The 17,203-nt window shown below is 46.7% G+C and overlaps 2 protein-coding genes across 2 annotated transcripts; one reads left to right on the forward strand and one right to left on the reverse strand.

Moving 5' to 3' along the window:
- The first annotated feature begins 1,153 nt into the window (after positions 1–1,153).
- LOC141026913 (uncharacterized) lies at positions 1,154–2,030 on the forward strand. Its single transcript, XM_073503792.1, has one exon. The coding sequence runs from the start codon at positions 1,155–1,157 to the stop codon at positions 2,028–2,030; it is 876 nt and encodes a 291-aa protein (XP_073359893.1). The 5' UTR covers position 1,154.
- A 12,567-nt stretch (positions 2,031–14,597) lies between these two features.
- On the reverse strand, positions 14,598–17,170 carry LOC109734778 (uncharacterized). Its single transcript, XM_020293967.2, has 3 exons — positions 16,935–17,170; positions 15,206–15,327; positions 14,598–15,122 (listed from the first exon to the last, which is right to left on the reverse strand). The coding sequence occupies exons 1-3, from the start codon at positions 17,077–17,079 to the stop codon at positions 14,802–14,804; spliced, it is 588 nt and encodes a 195-aa protein (XP_020149556.1). The 5' UTR covers positions 17,080–17,170; the 3' UTR covers positions 14,598–14,801.
- Between the last annotated feature and the right edge of the window lie 33 nt (positions 17,171–17,203).

A 17,203-nucleotide genomic window follows, 5' to 3' on the forward strand; every position in this document is an offset into this window, starting at 1 on the left:
CGCCAAAGACGTCTCCTCCGCCGGTGGCTTGGCCGAAGCCAGAACGGATTTTCACCCCAGCAAGAAGCCAAGAACTCACCGCCACCAAAACAGGATACGATTGATCTTTCGTACCACCATCACTGAACGCTGTACCCCCGCCACCACACGGCCTGCATGGTCATGGACATCAGCCACCACCCGAGCCACAGGCTTAGCCCACAAGCACCGCAGCTCCCAGGCACGACGAGTTCACTCTCTCCAGATCGACCTCCCCTGTCACACCATGCATCGAACGTAGCCATCGGCCGCGGTGCCCCGCGCGCCTATATATACAGCACGCATCGATCGCACGGTGTCGCCGCCTGCCAGAGTACACTAGCGCTACTCCTAGCACAAGTTCTCAGCTGTGATCACGTAGTACAGGGAAAATAGTTGACGAAGGGCGCCATGGAGCTGGAGCTGGGGCTTGCGCCGCCCAACCACGCGGGCTCGTGTGGGAAGAGGGGATCGGCGGGGGCGTTTGGGATCAAGAAGCCCACGCTGCCACTCTTCCTGCGCGGCAGCGGCGACGATGACGACGGTGACCACGGCAACGGCGACGACGGCACTGGCGACGCCCGCGACCGCGGGAGGAGCAACAAGTGTTAGACAAATAAACCGTGGCTCGGCCAGGGCGAGGCAGGCGCGCGTGCGTGCGGGTGCCAGACGAGCCGGGCATAGTCAGGGCCGTAGCTGCGTGTGTGTAGCAGCACGTGTACGTGCGCGTGTGTGAGCTTGTTGCCGATGGAGCCGGAGGAGAACGCGTCCAGGGCTGTTGGTGGCCGCGTCGTCCGCGTACGGGCGCGACGGGAGCGCAGGTCAGGTATGGCGTGGGACGCGGGATGTGGGCAACTGGGAGCGCCGTATGGAGCGGCGTGGCGTGCGTACGAGCGCACGTATAAAGGCTCGCTAGCCTCTGTGTATCGGCAGGTGGTTTTGCAGCTGAGTTCGTGCTCAGGAAAGAAAGTAAGTGGCCGTTCGTGCGGCCGGCGGCGTTCGTGCGCCGGGCAAAATCCCGCTGTGTCCTTCTCGTTCTTCTTTCTTCTACCTCCGTCCAGCTGTGAGAGAGAGCTAGCTAGGGCTGCGCCAACAATTGATATACAGAGCTTCGGTTCGGGCGATCACCGGCGACCATGGCGCTCGTCCCACATGGCGGAGGCGCGGGCGGATCGGCGTCGATGGCGATGCCGATGCTCACGGTGGACAACTACACCATCTGGGCGATCAAGGCGCAGGCCATCCTCGATGTGCACACCGTGTGGGAGGCGGTGGCGCCGGGCGATGCGGCGGTGAACGCGCGGAAGGACAAGACGGCGCGCGCGTTGCTGCTCGGAGCGCTACCGGAGGACGTGTTGCTGCAGGTGTCGACGAAGCTCACCGCCAAGGAGGTATGGGACTCCTTGAAGGTGAGGTTCGTCGGCGCCGATCGGGTCCGCGCGGCGAGGCTGGCGACGCTGCGCGGCGAATTCGACCGCCTGAAGATGGCGGATGGCGAGGAGCTTGACGTGTACGGCGGGAGGCTCGCGGCGATGGCGGCGAGGTACGCCAACCTCGGGGAGACGCTGGGCGACGCAGCACCTGTCGAGAAGTTGCTGGATACGGTGCCGGATCGCCTCTTCCCCGTCGTCGCCGGCATCGAGCAATTCCACGACGTGACGACGATGGCGTTCGACGAGGCGCTCGGGCGGCTGCGCGCGTTCGACGAGCGTGTTCGGCGCCGTGGACAAGACGGCGGCGAGCGCGGCGGGGAGAAGCTTCTCATGACGGCGACGCAGTGGGCAGCGCGGGAGCGTCGGCACGGCGGAGCTCGGGACGACGACGACATGCCGAGCCGGGCGTCGGGCTTCGGCGGCAATCGGCGCGGGCGCTGTTACAAGTGCGGCGAGCGCGGGCACTTCAAGCGCGACTGCCCCAGCTGCGGAGGGAACCGGCGGCGGAGCGCGCGCTGCTGGCGGACGTCGTCGGGGTCGAAGACGGCGGACTCCTCTGAGCCACGGCTTAGGGGGTGAATGTTAGACAAATAAACCGTGGCTCGGCCAGGGCGAGTCAGGCGCGCGTGCGTGTGGGTGCCAGACGAGCCGGGCATAGTCAGGCCGTAGCTGCGTGTGTGTGTAGCAGCACGTGTACGTGCGCGTGTGTGAGCTTGTTGCCGACGGAGCCGGAGGAGAACGCGTCCAGGGCTGTTGGTGGCCGCGTCGTCCGCGTACGGGCGCGACGGGAGCGCAGGCCAGGTATGGCGTGGGACGCGGGATGTGGGCGACTGGGAGCGCCGTATGGAGCGGCGTGGCGTGCGTACGAGCGCACGTATAAAGGCTCGCTAGCCTCTGTGTATCGGCAGGTGGTTTTGCAGCTGAGTTCGTGCTCAGGAAAGAAACTAAGTGGCCGTTCGTGCGGCCGGCGGCGTTCGTGCGCCGGGCAAAATCCTGCTGTGTCCTTCTCGTTCTTCTTTCTTCTACCTCCGTCCAGCTGTGAGAGAGAGTTAGCTAGGGCTGCGCCAGCAACAAGTGAGTGTTTATCGATGGTGTTCAACGCGATGCACGTAGGTGCGCGCCCTTCTCCTTCGTGAAACTGACCTGGCCGAGCAGGGGCGGAGACGGGGGGGGGGGGGGGGGGGGGGGCGGGGGGGGCGGGGCGAGCAGGGTAAACCGTCTCGCCTCCACCGCACCCATGCGCCATCACTAGCGCCAGTGTGACACCGCGTTGTGGCGCGCCATAACTAGGTTTGGAGCAGCCAGCCCGCGCCAACCCCGGTAGGCAGCGACGAAGGAGCCCTACCACCGCTGGCGGTGACGAGGGAGGAGGTGTAGTTTGGTGGCGGTGGCTAGGTCGCCCTCCCCATCACATGCAGGGCGAAGCAGGAGGGGATGCGGTCACCTGTTCACTTGGAAGAAAGGGGATGTGGCCTACCATCATATGCATGAGCGTCTAAGCTATTTGGTTTGTTTGATGGTTTGTTTCTTGTAACATTTGAAAGTTAGTGCAGTTAGGGCTCATAGGCACAAGGATGCTAAATCCTTTGAATGTTGATGTGCGTGGTAATAGCCCAAAACTCACAAGTTGCAGTACAATTATAGCACAAAGCTTGCTAAGCAGAGTCATGTAACAATAGAATACCATAAAATATGATAGGTTGATGTCGCCAAGTCGCAGATTTTAATGGCATATGTTGGACATAACCAACGTTTTGGCTTGGCATTAACATGCGTAATTTACTTGGCTGGTAAAAGTGCGGCAGGATAAAAGATAGAGAAACATCTCATCATAAGTTTATTGATTAATGTTCATAAATCAGCAGCTCCGCCTTCAAGGTTCAGAAAACCAGGACTAACAGACGAATTTTTCGACAAGAAAAAACAGATGGATTAAAATATTTCCTGGGGACACCAAAGAAGGTTTTCATTTAGAAACATGTAGGCATTAGGTAATCCCATAACTATAAGTTGTAATTTGTAAATGACATATGCCAAGTCTGGGCCATGTTCATGTTATTTCTACAATTTATATTGGAGAAAAGTATGTTTTTGGTCCCTCAAGTTCCCACAAAGTATAGACTTGGTCCCTCAAGATTTTTTGGTATACATTTGGTCCCTCGAGTCTCAAAACCGGATAAGTTTGGTCCGAAACCAGATTTTGAGCACGTTGACCGGTTTTGACCGCCACAAACCCGCTTGATGAACAGTAATTTAAAAAGAAACTTCAAAAAAATCTGAAATTTTTTGGGGTCGAATATGCTTACATGCGCAAGATGGGAACAAAATTTCGGGCTCTTTCAGCACTCGAGGAGCTCGTGGAAAAAAAACAAAAATATCTGCCTGATGAATAATAAATTAAAAAAATCAAAACAAAATCAAAAATTCTGAAATTTTTTGGGGTCCAATATGCTTACGTGCGCAAGGTGCGACCAAAATTTTGTCATGAAATGACATCGGACGGGCTCTAGTAAAATTTTGTCATTTTTTTGAAGTTTTTTTTAAATATAGTATTCATCGAGCGGTTTTGTGGCGGTCAAACCCGGTCAACGTGCTCAAAATCTGGTTTAGGACCAAACTTATCCGGTTTTGAGAATTGAGGGACCAAATGTATATTAAAAAATCTTGAGGGACCAAGTCTATACTTTATGAGAACTTGAGGGACCAAAAACATACTTTTCTCTTTATATTACTACATGGACTACATCACCAAATCTAAATAGCAAGTCTGCTTATATTTTCTCGAGCAAGAATTTATAAGGCATAATAGTACTGGGGTTTGCACATACAAAGGAGTTTGGATCACCCCGAGTCCCTGGTTTATCATTATTGTAGAATATCTTCAGTGTGCATAACTCAAAAATAATGACATGAATAGTTTTTTGAATTAGCACATGAACAACATTTTTTTAACTAGGGGTAATTAAGGGGCAAAAGGTATAGAAGTGGTCAGTGGTGAGTTTCATTTTTCCGCACAACCATTTGATGGAGAAGCATGAAACTGAATTAAACATTTCGAAAGGCTCAGATTTGAGGACTAGCCGCAATTTTCTAGCCAATAAAATGTTGAATTTGTTATCTTCAGTGGATTATACAAGTATACCAGGTAAGAAGGATATCAATGGTAACATTTCACGAGAACCAAGCAATCATGCATCACTCACAAATTTTGGCGCTATTTCCTAATCCAAATCAGATTAATTGCCATCAATTAATCTGAAACCCACTTAACAAAATGGATTCTAGCTGATAACAATCATCGAAAACTCGTGGACTAGTTTCTGCCATTCTTGAAGCTCTTGTCGGAGTGGTCTAACCGAGGAGCACAAAACCCAACGCGAGATCAAAAATCTATGAAAGCGCCTAGAGCCGCAGTGAGGCTAGCTTGCAACAGGATGGGATCGCAGACATGGGGAGCACAACGAAGGGCCCCATTTTCCCATCAGAAAGGCATTATGCTCGCTACATGTGCACGCACCCATGGAGGCATCACCACAAGCTGTCACCAATTGACAAGGTGAAACCTACGGCTAGCAACGTGTGCGTTGTACCGCAAATCTGCAACTATTCGAGGAGGAGAGTCAGAGCACGTGAGGCCATAATAGGCGATAGCTATAAAGCTCATTCATCGTTGCTCTAATTTTTGGTTCACTAGTTATAATATCGAGGAACGTAATAAAAAATTGTTGAAGAAATTATACGCCCTCAGGGCCCAGTCATGTAACTTTTCCCTGAGTTGCTAATTGGTGCCATTTCGACAAGCTGGGCTAAAAAGCAAACAAATCCGGAGGCTCTATTTTGCAACAAACCGATCGCAAATTTGTTGCCCTACTGCAAGGCTTTGAAGTTCTTTCCATCGAGTGACCATGCTGCTTGTTTCTCTCGGCCCTCATCTCCTTCTGACTCTTCTCCCCATACTTATTGACGCAAAACTGATATGAGTGCTGGTTCATCTGAGATGGCATGCAAATGGGGTGTATTGCACAACTGTAGCATGTTGGTCCACTGTTAATTAGAGGGACACCATGCGTAAGGAACACATGAGCCGGCGGAGCAAGAGGAGGAGGCTCGGAGCTAACAACCAGTAAGTGGGTGTTGTTGTTTGAGTTATCCATCCATAATTCCCGTTGCCTTCTATGCCTATGTCTATTGAATTCATTCCCTTTAGTGCGGAGACGCAACAAACAATGCACGAAACAGAGTTCTAAACACAAGTAAACCGAGGAATGAGTTATTCCTTCGGAAGCCTCGCTCTTTATAAAATAGTTGTGCGGGAGACAGTGGGTTGAAATCATTGCTCCACTTGTAGGTCAATAGCTAAGAATCATTTGGTTATGAGCATGGTCCTTTGGTAGGTTAGCCACTATGAGAGCTTCATCAATCTTTTAAACAAATTTGATTAATATTTTCAACCTATACATCTATTGCACATAGCCAACCAACAATTTATAATTAAAAAGTTCATGGAAAATAAATCCTGACAACTTACATTCCATCATCAAAAGAAAAATGCGAGCTAAGTAGGAGTAGGACCGCCTCAGCCCGACCCCCTCAGCACCGCCACCACTGGGCGGCGCCAGGGGGATTAGATCCCAGCGCCATCAGCCCCCCACCCCACAGCGAAAGATCCTGCCGCCGCTACCGGTGGCATTGGCCGCGGTGGCGGTGGCGCCCGGTGCCAAGGCGCTGAGGCAGGAGGAGGCGTTGGCAAACACTCCTGGCGCTGGGGTGCCTCGGGCTGGGGGCTTCGCACCGCGGGCAGGGCGGCTCCCTGGCCGTGTGGCGACAACCGACGACCCCATGGCTGGTGGTGCTAGCGATGGTGGGCATGGAGGCGACTGCGGATCTGGATGCCACCCAGATCCGTCGTCGATTCTTCATGTGGATGGTCGGCGACGCGATTAGGGCTCTGATGAGGGGGTGGAGGATCTCCGCTATAGTACCGGCGGCGGCATCCTTCTTCATGGCGAAGCTCCGCGCGATTCTAGCCAGCCGCGAGATCGGGACGACGCGGCATCTGGTGAAAACCGCACCTGACTGCGGTCTTGGCGGATGATGGTGGCGTCTCTGACGTTGTTTCCTTCTCGAGGCATCATTGTTATAGGTCAAGTCAACTCGATCGAGATGTTCCGGGGGAAACCCTAGATTTGGGTCTACCGGATCGGACGACGACGTCGCCTTCGATGTCGCTCTCCCTCCGCGGGGCGTTGTTTTGGAGGAAGTACTGGCTATAGTGGACAAGAGGAGGAGCGGCATGCTACTTGTGAGCTGTGTTTGGATTTCCTCGAAGAGGAGAGGATGATGAGTACAGTAGAGATGAGTATTTCCCTTAATTATGAAACCTAGGTTATCAATTCAGTAGGAGAACCAAGCAACAGTATGTAACCAGCACCTGCACGCAAACAACAAATACTTACAACCCAACGCATAGAGGGGTTGTCAATGCCTCAATGGTTACGAGCAAGATTAAATTGTATAGGTTTTGATATAGATCTGACAAAAATGCAAAATAAAATAAATAAAAGAAAATTACAGCAAGGTATTTTTAGTTTTAATATATGATAAAAGATAGACCCGGGGGCCATAGTTTTCACTAGAGACTTCTCTCGAAAAAATAGCATACAGTGGGTAAACAAATTACTGTTGGGCAATTGATAGAAAAGCAAATAATTATGACAATATCCAAGGTAATGATCATACATAGGCATCACGTCCGAGATTAGTAGACCAAAAGGATTCTGCGTCTACTACTATTACTTCACACATCGACCGCTATCCAGTATGCATCTAGTGTATTAAGTTTATGGAAAAATGGAGTAATGCTTTAAGCAAGATGACATGATGTAGATAAGATAAACTCACGTATGAATAAACCCCATCTTGTTACCCTTATTAGCAACAATACATATGTGTCATGTCCCTTTCTATTACTGGGATTGAGCACTGCAAGATCGAATCCATTACAAAGCACCTCTTTCCATGGCAAGATAAATCAATCTAGTTGGCCAAACCAAACAAATAAATTGGAGAAGAAATACGAAGCTATATTAATCATGCATAAAAGAGTTCAGAGAAAACCCAAATAATATTTATGGATAGGTCTGATCATAAACTCACAATTCATCGGATCCCAACAAACACAACGCAAAAAAGAATTACATCGGATAGTTCTCCAAGAACATCAAGGAGAACATTGTATTGAAGATCATTGAGAGAGAAGAAGCCATGTAGCTACTAACTATGGATCCGCAGGTCTATGGTAAACTACTCACGCATCATCCGAGAGGCTGCAAAGATGATGAAGAACCCCTCCGTGAAACATTTCCCTCTCCGGCAGAGTGCCAGAAATGGTTCCCAGATGGAATCTCTCGAGAACGGAGGCTTGCCGGCAGTGGTAAAAATATTTCATGGACTCCCTGGTAGGTTCCTGATTTTAGGGTATTTATAGAGGCGGAGTTAGGTCAGACGGAGGCTTGTGGGCCCCACTAGTCCCCAGGGCGCGCTCTGGTGCCTAGTGGGCCACTCATTCGTCTTCTCCTTCCTTCCCGAAGCTTCCAGGGTCTCTTATTGCCAGAAAAAATCTCCAAAAAATTTCATGACATTTGGACTTTGTTTGGTACTGATATTCTGCAAAGTAAAAAACAAGCAAAAAACAATAACTGACATTGGGCACTAAGTTAGTAGGTTAGTCCCAAAAAATGATATAAAGTTGCTTGTAAATGTATATAAAACATCCAAGATTGATACTATAATTGCATGGAATAATCAAAAATTATAGATACGTTGGAGATGTATCACGGTGTTACATCTACCGCAAGGTCGACGGCGGACCCCGGCAGATGGCGCTGCGGTGTTTCGGCGACGGGCACCTGTGGATGGATACGTGCAAGATGTTGGCGTTGTCTGGCGCCATGGTAGTGTCGACGACAGGCCTGGCAAGGTCGGTGCGTTAGTACCTATTCTGGAGATGGATTGGTGGAAGAAGATGGCGGCATCCTCTGAGAGTGCGTCGGACCGGTGTGTGACCCAGTCCCGACATTGTGGCTTGGTTGGGGCATCCGGCTTAAGATGTTAGGCTTTCGTGCGATGTCTGTTTGGTATTCGATTCGGACGTTCGGCACCCTTTCATCAAGGGAATAGGAGTAGCGATAGATGTTGCCAAGATGTTGGCTTAAAGCTTACTGATGTATTACTTTGTAAGAACTTTGTGAATAAATAATAAATGGCTGCATGCATCGTCCAGATGTAGAGGCTGAGGATATATCCTCCTTTTCTATTAAAAAGTAGGAGTAGAACAAACATCACTTGGCAACTTATCATGCGGTGATCACATCAACCATATTTGGGAGTGACGTGAAGGATTCCATTTAAATGTAGGTAGTCCGTGATTCTGTAGAGCAGCACTACTTCATGTCACCAGTCCCATGCTCTTCAGTTTGAAATTAAAAAAGCCACCTACTGAACATAAACTACTCAGAAGAAACAAGAGCAAACCACACTGAACTTCCATACATAGCTAGAGCAACATGATTGCATGAACATCAACTCCCATACTAGGGTATTCTAAGAAGTCAAACAATTGGACATCATATCATACCGCAAGCTAATTTTCAATTATAAGCAGAAAGACGTTGTTCATCACAAACAACACAATGCCTTTTCCAAAAATCACAAACACCACAAGCTACTTGCAGCAGCAATGCACTAAGTCCGAACAAGGCAATTGATGAAAGCTTCCGCGTTAGAGCCAAGATTTTCATGCCGCCGCTTGTGGCCATCACATCGTCCTCGAACTGGAACGCCAGAGAGCATAAAGAATGGTGCAGGTTAGGGTCCCGTCTGGGTGTCTTGACAGGATGCCGTTATCCGTGAAGGACTCCGATGTCGTGGGTCAAGAAGGTGCCAAACCGCATGTTCGGACATGCTCCATCCACCTGCAGCAGGGTACTACATATTCTATTCGGTGGAAATTCACCTCAGACGGATCCTATTCTGCCACCACGGCCTACAACATGCAATTTGTGGACCTCATTGACTCTGCTATGCGACCCGTCGTGTGGAAGATATGAGCCCCTAAAAAATGCAAGCACTTTGCCTGGCTCGCCCTTCGGGGTCGGCTTTGGATGGTGGAGAGGCTTCAGTGTAGAGGGTGGCCTAGTTGTGGCCCTTAAACTGCAAAAGAGAACCAGGGTCCATTTCCCACCTCCTCTCAAGTGTAGACACATTATCAGAGTTTGGAAGATGACACTATCCTAGCTTGGCATTCACGATGTACAACACCCTGAAGATTGGTACATTTCGAGCTCTCGGAAAGCGTGGTGGACGAGTCTCAACTGCCGGCGCCAAGAACTTGAGCTATCCGATGCCAGGAGAGCAATCCTACATGGAAAGTCCTAGTGTGTCATGTTGATGTTCTTTTCATGTTGTCTAGCCATTTTGGCTGATGTGTAGAGACATCCCCTTCCTTTGTCATGCAAATGGATAGAAACATTTTTTCCCCCTCTTGCTTAATTAATGAAAAAGGCAAAGATTTTTTCTTTCTTAATAAAAGAAAAAACAAAGGGAGCTACTAGACCGGAGGCGATGTGGTGATGGAGATGGAGATGTGTGAGTGTGATGGCCCGAGTGGGCTTTATCGGTCGAGTATTTATTATGCCAATTGAATACATTGGGGGATTCTTGTTTCAAAAAATACATTGGGAGATTGGCTTGTAGGCATGTCCTACATACGCAATTTTCGCTAAACCTCTGTATGCCATCTGGCTGTCTAATTTTTGTTTCTATAGTCTAACCTCAATAATTCTAGGAAAACATCTTTCGTGGATTTCACGAGAATACCGCAGACCTCACAAGAAGGAAATCGATTTGCTCACTTCGCAAGTGCCCCCCTAAACCAAAGCAATCATGCATCACTAACAAACATTGGTGTTGTTTCCTCCTCTAAATTGAACTAATCACCACCAGTTAATCGAACCCCACTTCAGTAAATGGATTGCAACTACAAACAAACACTGAAAAGTCCCAGGACTAGTTCATGTTTCTACCGTTCATGAAGCTCGATGCAAGATCAAAGGATCTAGCCGAGCGCCTAAAACGGCAGTGATTGGAGGCGAGCTTTACAGCACAGACATGGGAATGGGATGATGGAAACACAATGGAGGGCCCGTTTATCCATCTGGGCGACACTATGCTCCTGACGCTCCCGGATACCTTGGCTAGCTAGCAGGCACCACCACAAGCTGTCACCAATTGACGTGACGCCACTAACAGCCGTACCGCAAGTACGCAAGTATTCGAGGATTACACGAGGCTGAAGTAGGCAATAGCTACGAACGGCATTCATGTGTGCTCTAATTGCTGGCTCACTAGTTACAGGATTATTCCCGATGCCTTAGAGCTGGCTCAATAGTTACAAGATAATTCCCGATGCCTTCTACGCCTATGTCTATCAAATTCAAATCCTCTTTGAACAGAGAGCCACAACAAATTTGGCATGAAATGGGATTCTAAGATGGACGTAATTGTGGAACGAGTTATTCCTTAGGGAAGCCTTGCGCCTTATAAAGAGTTGTGTGGTAGACAGTGGCAAGAAATCATTGCTCCTCCAGTAGGTCAATAGTAAGAATCCTTTGGTTATGAGTTTGTTCCTTTGGTAGGTTAAGCCACTACAATGAGAGTTTTATCGATATTTTAAACAAAATTGTTTAGCCTTTTCAACCTAAACTTCTTGAGTTGCACCTAGCCAAAGAAATAATGCGTTGTTAGAAAGTTCATGAAAAATGCCCAACAACTAACATTCCATCATCAAAGAGAAAACTCAGGATAAGTAGAACCAACATCGCTTAACAACTTCTCATGCGGTGATCAACCGAACGCTAAATTGGGAGTCACATGAATGATTCCATTCAAATTTTGGTAGTTTACCTTATGTTTCTTCTTATGAGGATCACTAGTTCATGCCTCTTTGTTGTTAAGAGCACCATCCACTGGACATAAACTCAAACAAATATCACCAATGGATGGTATATATTGGGGAAAAACAAGAGCAAACCTTACTGAACTTCCATACTGAACTACTCTCTAAAGTAAAATAACTGGACGTCATATCATACACACTAGTTTTCAATAACTAGCAGATAGAAGATGTTCAACAAGCTACTTGCAGCAGCAATGCACTAAGCTAACAAGGTAATTAATGAAAGCTTCCGCGTTACGAGCCAAAGTTTTCATGTTGTCTCGTCTAGCCATTTCATCATCCTCGAACTGGTAGGACGGAGCACAGGGCACTCCAAAGAAAGAATAGCGCGTGTCAGGGACCTGTCCGGGTGTCTTGACAAAAACATTGCCGTCAGCAGTGGACTCAATGTCGTGGGTCAGGAAGGCGCCAAACCACACATACGGAGAGACCATGTACTGCGGTCTCTGCCCTTTTCGTAGATCGGGACCAACTACTATCATCTTGACTTGCCCATCATCATGCACCTCAAATACCTGAAATGAGTATTATTGGGTAGATGGGCAGTATGCTTAGAGAATGATCAGAGATTTTGTTTTCTGGTAAGTATGCAGACCGTGAGAGGTTCCCCCATGTAGTAATGCCATGTCTCAGCGCGGATGCGGTGCAGCCGAGCGATCTCCCCAGCAGGCAGCCAGAAATAGATTGCCCTACTCACAACACGGTCCACCTTATCTACAACAATTAGACACAAAGTAACGAACTAGGAAAGTACTATTGCTTAACACAGTAGCTTCTTCAGAAACCTCAGCAACCAAGTGATCAACACATAGGTTTCCTGGTGCCAACTTAAGAAACTAACACACATCAGAAATGAAGACACTGCATTCTAGTAGCCAATTATGAAAGTTTTGCATGCATGGTGCTTGAAAAGTATTTATGGATATGTTCAAGATAAGGCTTACTACCATAGGTTTGAGTGTCTATGCTATTCAATCTGTTTCATGGTCTGTTTGTTGTAACATCTGAATGCTAAGGTAGTGATGGCTCATGTGATCTGAGAGATAATTCAATGTCTCTTTGTTCTGACAGTGGGGCTCATAAGCACAAGGATGACAAATCCTTTGAATGTTTATGTGTCTTGTCATAGCCCCAAACTCACAAGTTAAAGCAAAATTATACCACAAAATTGGCTAAGCAGAGTTGTATGACAACACAAGACCATAAACAATTTAATGTTTTAGGCTGATGTCACCAAGTCACAGATTTTGATGGTACTCCCTCCGTTTCTTTTTACTCCACGTATAAGAATTCTCCAAAGTCAAACTTCATAAAGTTTGACCAAATTTATATTAAAAAGTATCAACACCTACAATATTAAAGTTATACAATATGAAAATTAATTCCATGATGCATCTAATGATATTGATTTCATATTGTGAATGTTGATTTTTTTTCTAACAACATGGTCAAACTTTTACAAAGTTTGACTTCGAACAAATCTTATATGCTAAGTAAAAAGAAACATAGGGAGTATATGTTGGAGACAACAAACATTTTGATTTGGTTATGACATGCATAATTTACTTCGCCAGCAAAAAAGCAGAAGTATAAAAGATATAGAAACCTCTCAACATAATTTTATTGATTAATGCTCATAAACCAGCAGATCCGAGGGCAAGCTTCAGAAAAACAAGCACTAACTGATGGATACTTACAAGAAAAAAACTAATGGATTAAAAATATTTGTTGGAGATCCTAGAGAAGATTTTCATTTTACAAACCTGTCATTTGTGACTTACCATTGATGAGAATTCCTAAATGCTCCACATGCGCGGGCACCCACGGTTAGCAGGCATCACCACAAGCAGTCACAAATCGACAGGGCGCCACCTACGGCTAGCAACGTGTGTGCCGTCTCACAAGTCTGCAAGTATTCGAGGAGGAGTGTCAGAGCACACGAGGCAATACTAGGCAATAGCTACAAAGCGCATTAATCGGTGCTTTGATTTTTTGGTTCACTAGTTATAACATCGTGGAACGCGATCAAGAATTGTTGATGAAATTAGACGGCCTTGGGGCCAGTCTTGTAACTTTTGCCTGAGTTAGTGATTGGTGCCATTCCGACAAGTCGGGCTAAAAAGCAAACAAATCTGGAAGCTCTACTTTAAAACAGACTGATCGCAAATGTGTTGCCCTGCTGTAAGGCTGAATGATTAAATCCATCAAGCCATGTTGCATTTTGTATGGCAGGCCCCCCTCTCTCATGCCTCTTCTCTCCATACTTACTGAACTAGAAGCAACGCGAGTGCTGGTACATTAAAGATGGCATGATAATGTGGTGCGTAGCCCAACTGCAGCATGTTGGTCTAATGGCATACACAAAGATATAGCACTGAGGATCCGAGTGCTGGTACGTAAACAATGGCTGCGCCGACAGGCCCGGATCCGAGTGCTGGTACGTAAACAATGGCTGCGCCGACAGGCCCGTAGGATGAGGCTCGGAGCTAAGCACGACTGAGTGGATGTTGCAATTCGAGTTATTCATCAATAATTCTTGGTGCCTTCTATGCCCATGTCTATCAAATTCAAACGCCTTTAGCACAGAGGCACGACAAATATTGCACAAAATTGAATTCTAAAGCAGAAGTAAACTGAGGAACGAGTTATTCCTTAGGGAAGACTTGCTCCTTATAAAAGAGTTATGTGGTAGACAGTGGTATGAAATTATTGGTCCTCTGGTAGGTCAATAGCCATGAATCCTTTGGTTATGAGCTTGTTCCTTTGGTAGGTTATAAGCCACTATAAGAGCTTTATCGATCTTTTAAACAAATTCTCTTAGCCTTTTCAACCTATACATCTAGACGATCCACCTAGACAAAAAAAAACAATGTATTATTACAAAGTTCATGAAAAATAAAGCCCAACAACTAACATTCCATCACCAAAGAGAAAACACAGGCTAAGTAGAACTAGCATCGCTTAACGACTTATCATGCAGCGATCAAATGAACGCTAAATTGGGAGTCACGTGAATGATTCCATTCAAATTTTGGTAGTTTATCCTTATGTCTGTTGTTATGAGCGTCACTAGTTCATGCACTTCTCATTGTTGTTAAGAACAACACCCACCAGGCATAAACAGAAACACATATCACCAGTGGATGGTATTTATTCATGAAAACAAGAGCAAACCTTACTGAACTTCCATACTTGATTAGATGAGTATCAACTTCCATATTGAACTACTCTCTAAAATCAAATAATTGAACACCATATCATACACATTAGTTTTCAATAACTAGCAGATGGAAGATGTTCACCACAAACAACAACCTACTTGCAGCAGCAATGCACTAAGCTGGAACAAGGTAATTGATGAAAGCTTCCGCATTAGGAGCCAAAGCTTTCATGCCGTCGCGTGTGGCCATTTCATCATCCTCGAATTGGTATGCCGGGGCACAGGTCACTCCAACGAAAGAATAGTGCAGGTCAGGGTCCCGTCCAGGTGTCTCGACAAAAACACTGCCGTCATCAGTGAAGGACTCGATGTCGTGGGTCAGGAAGGCACCAAACCACACATTCGGAGGGACCGTGTACTGCGGTCTCTGCCCTTTCCGTAGATCGGGACCCACTACTGTCATCTTGACTTGCCCATCATCGTGCACCTCAAATACCTGAAATGGGTAATATATTGGATAAGATGGGCAGCATGCTTAGAAAATGATCAACAATTTTGTTTTGCGCTAAGTTTGCAGACCGTGAGGGGCTCCCCCATGTAGTAGTGCCATGCCTCAGCGCAAGGGATGCGGTGCAGCCGAGCGATCTCCCCAGCAGGCAGCAGGAAATAGATTGCACTACTCACAGCACGGTCCACCTTATCTAGAAGAATTAAACATGAAGTAACAAATTAGGAAAGACCTATTGCTTAACAGAAGCTATTCTTCAGAAACCTCAGCAAATCAAGTGATCAACGTATGACTTTCCTTTGTTACCAACTTTAGAAAGTAACACATATTAGAAACGACTAGACATTGCACTTATATTAGCCAATTATGAAAGTTTTGAGTGCATGGCGCTTGAAAAAAGTATTTAAGGATATGCAGAAGATAAGGCTTACTACCATAGGTGCGAGTGTCTCAGTTATTCAGTTTGTTTGTTGTAACATCTGAAAGTTAAGGTAGTGATGGTTCAGGTGAGCTAACAGATTGTCTCGTTATTCTGACAAGAGGGCTCATAGTGATGCAAAATCCTTTGAATGTTGATCTGCGTTGTCATAGCCCCAAACTGACAAGTTACGGCAGAATTATAGCACAAATTTGGCAAGCTGAGTTGTATAACAATAGAAGACCATAAAAGAACAATTTAATGTGCTAGGATGATGTCACCAAGTCACATGTTTCGGATGGTATATGTTTCAGACAACCAACAGTTTGGCTTGGTTGTGACATGCATAATTTAGTTGGCTGGCAAAAAGGCAGAACAGTAAAAGATAAAGGAACCTCTCAACATAATTTATTGATTAATGCTCATAAATAAGCAGATCCGCATGCAAGATTCAGAAAACTAGCAATGACTGACGGATTTTTTCAGCAAGAAAATCTGATGGACTAAAATATATGTTGGAGATCCTAGAGAAGGCTTTCATTTACAAACCTTTCGAGCGGTTAGGAAATCTCATAAACGGTAAGCCGCAAATGACATATCCCAAGTCTGGGCCATGTTTATGTTATTTCCACAATTATACTAAAACATGGACAGAATCACCTAATATAAATAGCAAGCCTGCTTGTATTTTTTTCTAGCAAGAAGTCAGGGTTTAGAAATACGAGGGTTTTGCACATCCCAAACAGTTTTTATAACCCCGAGTCCCTTAGTGCTAACTACTTCACTTTCTCCACTAAAAACAACCACTACGGCTTCTAACACTAGCTATAGTGCAGGTACAAAGCATGCTCGACTAACATAAATCAAACACGCAAAATTAGTTGTCTTGACATTCACAAATATAGTTTCTTATTTGTACTTTATTCTTACCTTGAATTCTTTTGATGTGCAAGAAGAGATCAGAATCCATGGAGTTACAAACACAAATATATAAGTCCACGCATTGCTCATTGCTTGAGAACATCAATGTGCATAACTCAGGAAATGATGGCATAAAATATTTCTCTGAATCAAATATCTCGGACGGATCAGATTTGAGAATCAGCAACAACTTCTATATACATACAAAATGCTTGCAACGAAGCAATAATGCAACACTCACAAACAATGGGGCTGTTTCCCGATCTAAATCCAACTAATTGCCATCACCTAACCGAACCCCAGCTCACAAAATGGATGGCAGCAACTAACAAAAACTGAAGAGCCACTGCAACTAGCGCTTCTACAATCCTCCGAGTGTTCTAATCGAAGAGCACACAAGCCCACCGCGAGATCAAGATGAATGCCTAAAGCTGCAGTGAGTAATCCATGGAGAAGCTTACATTGGGGCGGGAGCGCGGACTTGGGGAGCGCGAGGGAGGGGTCGCGGAAGGTCTCCAGGTAGAAGCCGCCGTGGGGGTGGCGGTGCAGCTCCAGCGCCGCGACCACCTCCGCCGCCGTCTTCTTCTCCGAGCTCGACAGCGCCATGGATTCCGCTTTGCCTCTCCGGTCTGGTGGTGCCTTTCCCTTCCTGCGGCTTCCGGCTCCTATCCGGTCTCCTGAAACAATCCGGGCCGTCGAGCGCGATAGATGGCCCAGCAACTAACGGCTC

Source organism: Aegilops tauschii, chromosome 7 (genome assembly GCF_002575655.3).
Source record: "Aegilops tauschii subsp. strangulata cultivar AL8/78 chromosome 7, Aet v6.0, whole genome shotgun sequence".
Taxonomy (NCBI): Eukaryota; Viridiplantae; Streptophyta; class Magnoliopsida; order Poales; family Poaceae; genus Aegilops; species Aegilops tauschii.